General features: G+C 43.2%; 1 protein-coding gene across 1 annotated transcript; it reads left to right on the plus strand.

The window, feature by feature from the left end:
* The first annotated feature begins 6,106 nt into the window (after window positions 1-6,106).
* On the plus strand, window positions 6,107-9,869 carry LOC119908701 (cytochrome P450 2K1-like). Its single transcript, XM_038726539.1, has 9 exons — window positions 6,107-6,548; window positions 7,031-7,193; window positions 7,304-7,453; window positions 7,561-7,721; window positions 7,867-8,046; window positions 8,297-8,438; window positions 8,554-8,738; window positions 9,198-9,339; window positions 9,420-9,869. The coding sequence occupies exons 1-9, from the start codon at window positions 6,261-6,263 to the stop codon at window positions 9,605-9,607; spliced, it is 1,599 nt and encodes a 532-aa protein (XP_038582467.1). The 5' UTR covers window positions 6,107-6,260; the 3' UTR covers window positions 9,608-9,869.
* Window positions 9,870-10,154: the final 285 nt, after the last annotated feature.

A 10,154-nucleotide genomic window follows, 5' to 3' on the forward strand; every position in this document is an offset into this window, starting at 1 on the left:
AATGGTCATCCAGGTTAAGAAAACACCACGAGGGTCGCCTACAAGGGTCTATCTGAGACCTCTGCATCAAGGCTCCAGAGATCACCTGTCGCTTCAACTGAGAGAGAACTTCCCAGCCAAGGGGAGGAGAGGCAGAAGGGAGCTGCAGAGGAAAGAGTTTAACAGACCCACTTCCTGGAAGTGCGCCAGGAAACAGGGCACAACCACAACGATCTCAAAGACAACGGAAGCAACGACATCTACGTCAACGATGCAGTATGACCTTTGACATCGCTGAGTTCCAGTACATCGATTTCTTGGTTTGGAGAAAGCATTTGACAAGAGAAATTGCATAGAGAGCCTATCAGGAGCTGTGCCAGAGAAGGAGTGGCATGCTCTGGTTAGGTCCAATTCTTTCGAAGAGGAAATGAAGACATTAGTGTGAACTGCCGCTTCAGAGAGACATGAAGATGGTAAGAGATTCTACCTGTGTTTTCCAAATATACACAGTTTCCTGTGATGAGACAGAAGCAGAGAGCAGAAGAGGACACTGATCCTGAAGAATAATCAGAGAATGTAAAATATAAACATTGTGAAAAAGAAAAAATAAACAAAATAGAGAAAAAATGTATGAATGAAAAATATTAACAATGTTGATGAAATGTTTGATACTGATCAATTTTGTGTTTTTGTAGTGTTTAAATCCCTAGAACAGCTGTGACTGCGAGAGTGATGTCACAGATCCCATCATATGAGGAAACGTCTTGGGTTACGTATGTAACCCTGGTTCCCCGAGAAGGGGAACGAGACGCTGCGTCGGTTACGACACTATGGGAACGCCTCTAGGCGTAGCAGGTCTGAACGTGAATGAAATCACTCCAATCCTATTGGCTTGTTGCTAGAACGGTAAGGTGTGACGGAATAACCGGAGGAGTATAAAGCACACCTGTACACACTCATCATTAGCTTAAACTATGAAGCAGGCGCTTCACCCGGGGAGAGAGGTGCGGCGGGCCGACGCAGTGTCTCGTTCCCCTTCATGGGGAACCAGGGTTACATACGTAACCCGAGACGTTCCCCTTCAAGGGAACTCGAACTGCGTCGGTTACGACACTATGGGATCGAGATACCCACTAAACCGTGCCGAAACCAATAGTGTGCAATAAAGTGGCACGACTAAGAGGAGAGTGCACGAGTGCCAGGTGCCGAAGGAAGGTCAAGACTGTAAAACCGAATGAATGTGTGCGGAGTGGCCCAGCCAGCCACTAAACAAACATTCTGCAAAGAGGCCCCGGAAAGGAGGGCTCGAGAGGCCGCCATGCCTCTGGTAGAATGAGCCCTCACAACCACAGGTGAAGGCAAACCGCGCACCTGATAGGCCAGGGAAATAGTCTGAACAATCCAGTTGCTAATAGTATGTTTGGATGCAGGGAGCCTAGCCCTGGGGGACCCAAAACACACTAGCAGCTGGTCAGCCTTCCTCCAACGGGAGGACCTCAGAGTGTAAATACTCAGTGCTCTGAGAGAGCAGATGAAGTCTCCCGTCCTCCGCCGTCACATGAGGTGGAGGATGAATGCCTGCAGCACTGTGGACCCTGCCGCACAAGAAGGCACTTTAGGGATGTATCCTGGACGAGGGTGCAGGATAGCCCTAATATTCCCCGGGGCAAACTCCAGGCTTTCGGGGAAACCGAAAGCGCTTGGAGATCCCCCACACTCCTCAGAGAGGTGATAGCAAGGAGAAAGGCCATCTTGAGGGTCAGTGCTTAGCCTCAGCTGACTCCAGGGGTTCGAAGGGGGCCTCAGCCAACGCCCCAAGAACCACCGCCAGATCCCAAGCGCAGACCGCCCTGGTGATTCAGATAGGCCACCACCGCTGTGTTGTCGGAACGAATTGTGGTGGCCTTGGAGATCGGGCAGGAAACTCCTTAGAGCCAACATCTCGAGACAGTTGATATGCCACTCGGATTGATGCACCTGCCAGGATCCCCTTGCAAAGCGGCCGTCCATGACCGCGCCCCAGCCCGTGAGGGAGGCGTCTGTCGAAATGACCAGCCGGCGACAAGACCCTCCCAGCACGGGCCCCTGGGACAGGAACCAAGTTTCCTTCCAAACTGATAGGGAACGAAGACACTTGCGCGTAACCCAAATCAGACGGAGAGGACTTCCCCTTGGGGAAAAACCCTTGGTCCTTAGCCACCACTGCAGGGGTCTCATGTGCAGCAGTCCAGATGGTATTACGCTGGACGCAGCCACCAGGAGACCCAACACTCATTGAAAGTGTTTTATAGTGATGGCGTGGCCTAACTTCACCCCTTTCACGGCAGCCAATATGGTGTCAACACGTGCTGGAGACAATTGTGCCCGCATCATTGTCGAATCCCATACTACCCCTAAGAACGTAGTCCGTTGGGTGGGCGCCAGCACACTCTTCTTTGCGTTGAGCCTCAGCCCTAAACGCTGCAGATGAGCCAGAACGACATCTCGATGCCGAACCGCTAACTCTCGAGACTGGGCTAGGATGAGCCAGACGTCGATGTAGTTGAAATCCGGACGCCCTGGAGCCTCAGCGGGGCCAGTGCTGCATCCATACACTTGGTGAATGTGCGAGGGGCAAGTGCCAGGCCGAATGGAAGAACCCGATACTGGTAAGCCACACCCCCGAAGGCGAACCCCAGGAACTTACTGTGAGAAGGACGGATGGAGATGTGGAAATAGGCGTCCTTTAGATCTATCGTGACGAACCAATCCTCGGATTGGATGTGCGTCACGATGGCGGGGATGATGAGCATCTTGAACCTGAATCTCCTCAGAGACCGGTTAGAACCCGCAGATCCAAAATAGGGTGCAGCCCTCCGTCCTTCTTGGGGACTATGAAGTACCGGCTGTAGAACCGGCATCTCTGTCTGGGGAGGAGACACGTTCCACGGCCCCTTTCCTCAGCAGAGTACGAACTTCCTGTCTCAACACCGGACCGTGCTCCGGACGGACCACAGTCCAAACCACCCCATTGAATTTTGGTGGGCGGGTTTTGAACTGTAGTCGAAACCCATGTATGGCAGTGCGCAGGACCCACGGGGTGCGGGAGTGGAGAAAGACTCCCCTACCCTGGTCTTCCCTGAGCTCCGTCGGGACTGGATGATGGTCCTCAGATCGCGTCTCTCAGAAGGCTGAGGGTGAGAGCGCCGTCTCGCTGCCCAAGCTCCTCGGGGGGGCCCCCAAGAAGCGACACTCTGCTTCCTCTCCTCTCCGTAGGAGCTCGTAGAGGGAAGGGACCTATGCCTGGCAGCCTCAGCTGCCTTGGGTCCAGACCAGCGAGGGAGGTACTGGCGGAACGCTTCGCCCTGCGTCTAGCGCTCCATGGTTCTGCGAAGCTCCGCCAGATCTTCCTCAGAGGGACCCCCCCTCTGAACCATCTCCGGTAGCAGGTCGGCTTGGTAGGCTTGAAGCACCGCCATGGTGTGCAAGCTCGCACCTGCCTGGCCCGCTGCCATGTACGCCTTCCCCACGAGCGTAGATGTGGTGCGACATGGCTTGGAGGGTAACGCCGGCTTCTCCAGGGAGGACGTAAGTCGAGGGGAGAGATAGCTCGCAAGCGCATCCTCCACCCGAGGCATCCTCCCATAACCACGGTCCCTAACCCCCATCACATTACTGTAATTCAGTGATAGGGGTGTGGAAAGCCGTGTAGAGAAGGGTCTGCCCCATGATTACTCAGTTCATCATGTAAATCAGGAAAGAATGGCAGAGACCGGCGTGGAGGTGGCGTGTGGTGCTTAAGAAACCTTTCATCAAGCTTACCACTAGCCTGTGGTGTCTGCTCCTCCTGTGACCAGTTGATGTTGAGCTTAGCCACAGCTGTAGTCACCACCTCTAGAAAAAAAAAGAAAAATATCCTGTCATTTAGGGAAAGAGATACTACTTTATTTAGATAACACTGTAGTAAGCCTATAGAGTTCAGAAAAAAAATAAATTATAAATTTCTTTAAATTAAATCATTTGAGTAAAAATAGGAAAAATAGAGACTGATTAAAATATCCTTATTACCCTAAAGTCTAAAATCAATAATATTCTGTAGGGATTTAAGAATGTTTGAAAAAGTTCATTAAGAGTGTTCCATTTAATCTTGTCAAGTTAATATTCTTTTAAATGTTCAGAGTGTTACAAAACTTAGTGTAATCATTATTTAGTGTTTGGTCATTATTATAATCATTTACTGGGGTGGTGATGGTGCAATGGATAAGACACAAGCCTTTGGTGTGAGAAACCTGGGATCAATCCCCTACTGTGACCCATCCACCATTATGTCCCTGATCAAGACACTTAACCCCTCGTTGCTGCATTTGTAAGTCTCTTTGGATAAAAGCGTCAGCTGTCAGCTGAATGAGCTAATGTAATTTACTTTGTGCTTATTGAGGAGTTGTAGAATGTAAGTTTTCCCTTTGAAGGGATCCAGAAGGGTTCTGGTAAGGGAATTGATTCGATAGAAGGTTTCCTTTTTATAGGAAAAGTGATTAATGTGTACATCATTTTTTGCATTCCATATTACTGTAGGTTTATATCTAGAGGATAGAATGAAGGTAAACAGTATTTAACGCAGCGTCGAAGGGGAGGATTGTAGTGATAAATTATGGCCTATGTGCAAAAAAACAATTGTAAACAGTCACAAGTTTAAAGGAATGATTAGTTTGATAAAATGTTGTCGACAAAGCTCACATACTTAATAGTTACTGCCAATACTGAGTGCAACATTTCGGGGAATTGGAGTCAAATTATTACTTCCACAGCTGTTTAAAACAAGGTTCAACTTTTCAGTAAATAAAGATGTGGGATGACTTGTCATTTAGACTGAGTAAAGATAAGAGACTCTCAAGGAAAGAACAAATTGCTTTCGCTTTGCCAAAGAACTATGGTAACACTCTGCACATAGGAGAGAGACAGACTAGAAATGTTGGGGAAGCATATATAATCTAAATTAATGTCTAATATCTAATGAAATGTTTGCAATTGTAACAAGAATATAGAAGTGGACCTGTGAACCCACATGTTCACAAGGAGGAGACCTCAGTTAAAGCCTTCCAACAGTATATGATCAGGAACTGGGAATTTAAGGTTCAGATGTACTCACTATTATAACTACGTAGCAATATGTTCATCCTTTAATGTGTGTATCTGATTTGAATGTAAAGTGATCTTCATTTGTGTTTCTATTGAATTTATAAGGTCACTGTAGGCAAACAGCTTAGAGGCTGCAGGAAACTGGGGAGGGTCTCCTTAAAAGGAGAATTTGATCCAAAAGGATATTGCACAACGAAAATGAGGTGAAACTTGTTTTTGTGAACTTAAAAAACACAGGAAATGTATTTAGGGGATGACGCAGTTAGAAATCCACCATGTAGTTGACGTGGCTGTAATTTATGTAAGAGTTAACAAGGAGTGGCCATTAGACTTGATTCCAGAAACCAAAGGAGAAGAAGAGTCTCGGCAAATTTGGGGTCAGTAAAATCTCTCATTAAGAATTAGGATTTAATCTTTGAATCCTTTAATATCAGAATAATGTAAAGGTTAATGTCCACTGATTTCAGAAGGCTAATCTGAGTGAATTAGAGGAGTTTTTTGATATCTGTATTTTTATATTTTCCTTATTATAACTTTATGTAATCTGTATTAATTGTCATTTTTATATTTTGTACCTTTTTCTTATGTAAATAAATTGTTGAAAAATCTAAAGATGCAGACTTAATGATTTCTGTGTCTCTGGTCTATCCCCGAGGGGAAACCCGAGCCAAGGAACAACAAAAACACCCAAACACCACTATCAGGAAAATTGTTCCCACTCTTTGATCTTCATCATTTTGGATAAGACCAGATTGTTCTGCACGTTTGGCTTGTTTTATGGTGCAAATGGAGGCACAGAATGTCTGTTATCATACTAGGGACCAAAAGTCCAGAGGTCAATTTTCACAACATACTTTGAAAAATCACTCTTCCTTGAGTTTATGGAAGTGTAACACTAAGTTTATGGAGTTGCTGCATTATGTGAAATGTGCAGTGTAAACAAAAACCTTACTCAAACACAATACAAATTGGGGCACAAAGACGCAACATGGCTGTAAACCTATAAATCCAAATGTGAGTCTTTAGTCATTGTTAACCTGTCCAGTAAAAACTTTACCAGGAAGTTTACCAAACTGTTAAAGTGCTTCATTATTTAACTTCAGAGAACACTGACCTAGAATGATTGAAGAGAGTGTTTGTATTTGTTCTGATCTTTGATCAGTATGTATTCTCAATTTAGAGTGACAGCAGGGCAGGGAGGGAACTTGCATTGGCAACAAACTGACGCAGATTATTTTTTAATAATGGAGATGTTAGATGTGTTTGTCCAGACATCCAGCTCTTTCTCCCTGTTAGGGGCTCTGGTGGTCCTGCTGCTTCTCTACCTCATCTCCTCCTCCAGCTTCAACTCGCAGGAAAACAGGAAAGAACCTCCAGGACCAAAACCACTTCTCCTGCTTGGGAATCTGCTGCAACTGGACCTTAAGAGACCCTACAACACATTATTGAAGGTGAAGAAGGGGCTGGAGTAGTATTTAGTTTCTTTAGTCTTCTGTCCAGGCAGGTAGACTGTTATAATGTATCACTGTATCTGCTTACTCTGAGTGTATATGTGTGCGTGAGTGTGTGTTAAGGAAGAAAATAATAATAATAATCTTTATTTTTATTTGTAGAGCACTTTTCAAAAACAAGTTACAAAGTGCTTTAACAAGTGTAAAGACAATAATACCCAAAAGACAATAATACAAAAACAATACATGATAAAAGCAAGAAAACACTGACTAAAATACACGTTTAAGATACATATAAAATAAGTAAAATAGAATAAAATAAAAGGGATAAAATGAAGTCAAATAACATCGGGAAAGGCTCTCCTATAAAAGTATGTTTTAAGAAGGGACTTAAGAAGGGAGTTCACTGACTCAGCCGACCTGATTTCCTCGGGCAGGCTGTTCCAGAGCAAAATGTTGTGACTTTGTTCCCCTTTTTTTAGCTTTCCAAGAAATATGGGTCAGTGTTCACCGTCTATTTGGGACCCAAGAAAGTGGTGGTTCTGGCTGGATACAAGACAGTGAAGGAGGCACTTGTCAACTACGCTGATGAGTTTGGAGACAGAGATCCAATGCTAATTGTGCATGAAGTTATGAAAGGAAATGGTAATGAAATAAAAAAAACTAAGCTTTTGACCAAACATTGTAATTGATGTTTAGCAAATATTTATAGCCTTTATCCACGTTTAGAAAGTTGTTGAACTACTTCCACTCAGGTATTGTATGGTCCAGTGGCGATTTATGGAAGGAGATGAGGCGCTTTACCATAACCAACCTGAGAGACTTTGGGATGGGCAAGAAGACTTGTGAGGACAAAATCATTGAGGAATGTGACTATCTTGTTAAAGTGTTTAAGAAATATAAAGGTAAATGTCTTTTAATAACCAGCTGCATGATAAGCAACATTTCTAGCTTTCGAAAAAAATCCTCAGTCCTCATTTATAGATTGTTTTCGCTGTTTCCCTTGTTGCAGGAGAAGCTGTTGATACGACTGGGCCAATAAACTATGCAGTCTCTAACATTATCTGCTCCATTGTTTATGGCAGCAGATTTGAATATGACGATCCAGAGTTTACATCCATGGTAGATCGAACAAGCAGAAACAATCAACTATTGGGGACCCCATCAGTACAGGTTTCTGAAGTTTCTGAAGTTTATACTTTCAACATAGTTCTTTTAATACTATATGTATGATACATTAGAAATTGTTAGATTTTTCACCTTCTTTCTAAAAAGATAATACTATCTTAAATATTAATAGATACGTATTTTTTTTCAGGTGTATAACCTGTTTCCTTGGATTGGAAAATGGTTTGCCGGCAAAAAAGAATTCCATAAATCGTTTGCTGCCAATATTAAACAGAACTTACAGCTGTTCAGTCATTTGAAAGAGACCCTCAATCCACAGATGTGCAGAGGATTTGTGGATGCGTTTCTGGTCCACAAGCAAAATCTGGAGGTTTGGAAATGTTTAACTTATCAAAATGGATATGATGGTTTACACAGGGGAATAATGTGAACTTTTGTACATGTTGTGCCCTCCTGGTTGTGCTCCTCCGTAGCTGGTGAAAAAAAAGCAGATTCAAGGACAACAGTAGAGCAATGAAAGGGCCACAGTTAATTCCTAAATAAATAAAACAATCTCATTGCATATTGGTGATTCATTAAGTTTTGTGAACAGGTGAATAATTTGTGATCTTTCAATGCAGGAATCTGGGATTACTAACAGTCACTTCCACAATGAAAACCTTTTGATCACAGTTATTAATTTGTTTGCTGCTGGCACTGATACAACAGCAACTACACTCAGATGGGGACTGCTGTTTATGACCAAATATCCAAAAATACAGGGTAAAGAGCACTAAATGTGCACAGCTTTCATACATTAGCAAGCATTAAAATAAACACAAAATCCTCACCATAACAAGAAGACAAATCTTGTCATCTGCCCCCTTTTATTTCCCAGACCAGGTCCAGGAGGAGCTGAGCAGGGTGATAGGAAGTCGTCAGGTGCAGGTTGAGGACAGGAAGAACCTGCCCTTCACTGACGCTGTCATCCACGAGACACAGAGACTGGCCAACATCGCCCCCATGGCACTTCCTCATAAAACTACCCAAGATGTCACTTTCCAGGGTCACTTCATTAAGAAGGTTCGACTGAAAAATACATGCCCTGACAATAATGAAATAAAATGTTTCAATAAATTGAAACATTTCAAGCCAAGCAAGTAAGCATGATGTTGACTTTGTTGACCTCATAATATTCTTATTAAAATTTGTAGCAAGATTAAAAAAAATTTATAGACATATTTTGAGGTAATAAAAAACTAAAGAAAATGTGACCACCAATGCAGTTTAGAAGGTTTGTTTAAAAAATAAATTATTATCAGTAGTATCAGTACTATATTATTCATGTTAACTTTCCTTTTATTTTGTGTACCTCAGGATTTATTTGTCTTCATCAGGATTAATTTTTCCATCAGAAGAAATACGATTTTCCTAATAGACTTGATTTTTTTTTTCTCACAATTAGCATTTTTATGCACATTTATTTACTAGGAAGCCATGTTTTCACATGCGTAAAAAGTTCAATTTGAGTATTTTCTACAGGGGACCACAGTGTATCCTCTCTTGACTTCTGTCCTGTATGATGAGAGTGAGTGGGAGAGCCCACACACCTTTTATCCTGCCCACTTCCTGGACAAAGATGGAAAGTTTGTCAAGCGAGATGCCTTCATGCCTTTTTCTGCAGGTTGGTGAATTTAGCCATCACTTCTTGATGATCACTTACTTGCAGTTGACATGAACATTTTCCTTTGTTGTCTCTTACAGGCCGCAGGATTTGTCTTGGAGAAAGTCTGGGGAGGATGGAGCTCTTCATCTTCTTCACCACCCTCCTGCAAAACTTTCGCTTCACTCCTCCACCTGGAGTTTCAGAGGATGAACTGGATCTGATTCCACGTGTGGGCTTTGGCTGCAGCCCTTCACCTCATAAACTGTGTGCTGTCTCCTGTATGTGAGGAGGAGGAGGGCTGGTTTCATGCAGCAAACTTAACTTAGTTTAGGCATATAAAATGAGTTAATTGTAATGTGTTACTGTACACGTAACTGATTTGATTCTACTTTATGCAATGTCACAGGTGTAGTAGGATTACGGACTACATCTGCAGCTACTTTCTGTTTCTGTTGCAAATTCCCAGGAGACTCGTCTTTAAAATGTTTAATGTGAAATTCCCAGAATAAAATGCAGCTTTTAAAGAAACTGTTATACATTTTTGGAAATACTCTTTTTATTTGCTTCCTTTTTACTGCATAAAGATTGGAAAAGATACCTGATGTGTTTCACCTGTTTGTACACCCTCCCAGCTCATGAGTGTGTGTCTTTATTGTCCGTGTTTTTTCATTGGTCTTTGTTGGCTGTCTTTCATTCATGCTGTGTGTCACTCGTTCCGTTTTTCTGCTTGTACCCTGTCTGTTAGTTCCTGTTCTGTGTATGGTTGGATTTACGTTTCACGCTCTTCTATTGTTTTGTCAGTGGAATTTGGGACATTTACTTTACCTTTTGGA

The sequence above is a fragment of the Micropterus salmoides genome, unplaced genomic scaffold (assembly GCF_014851395.1).
Source record: "Micropterus salmoides isolate LMB-PRFRI ecotype aquatic unplaced genomic scaffold, ASM1485139v1 Ms_hic_scaffold_18, whole genome shotgun sequence".
In the NCBI taxonomy this organism is placed as follows: domain Eukaryota; kingdom Metazoa; phylum Chordata; class Actinopteri; order Centrarchiformes; family Centrarchidae; genus Micropterus; species Micropterus salmoides.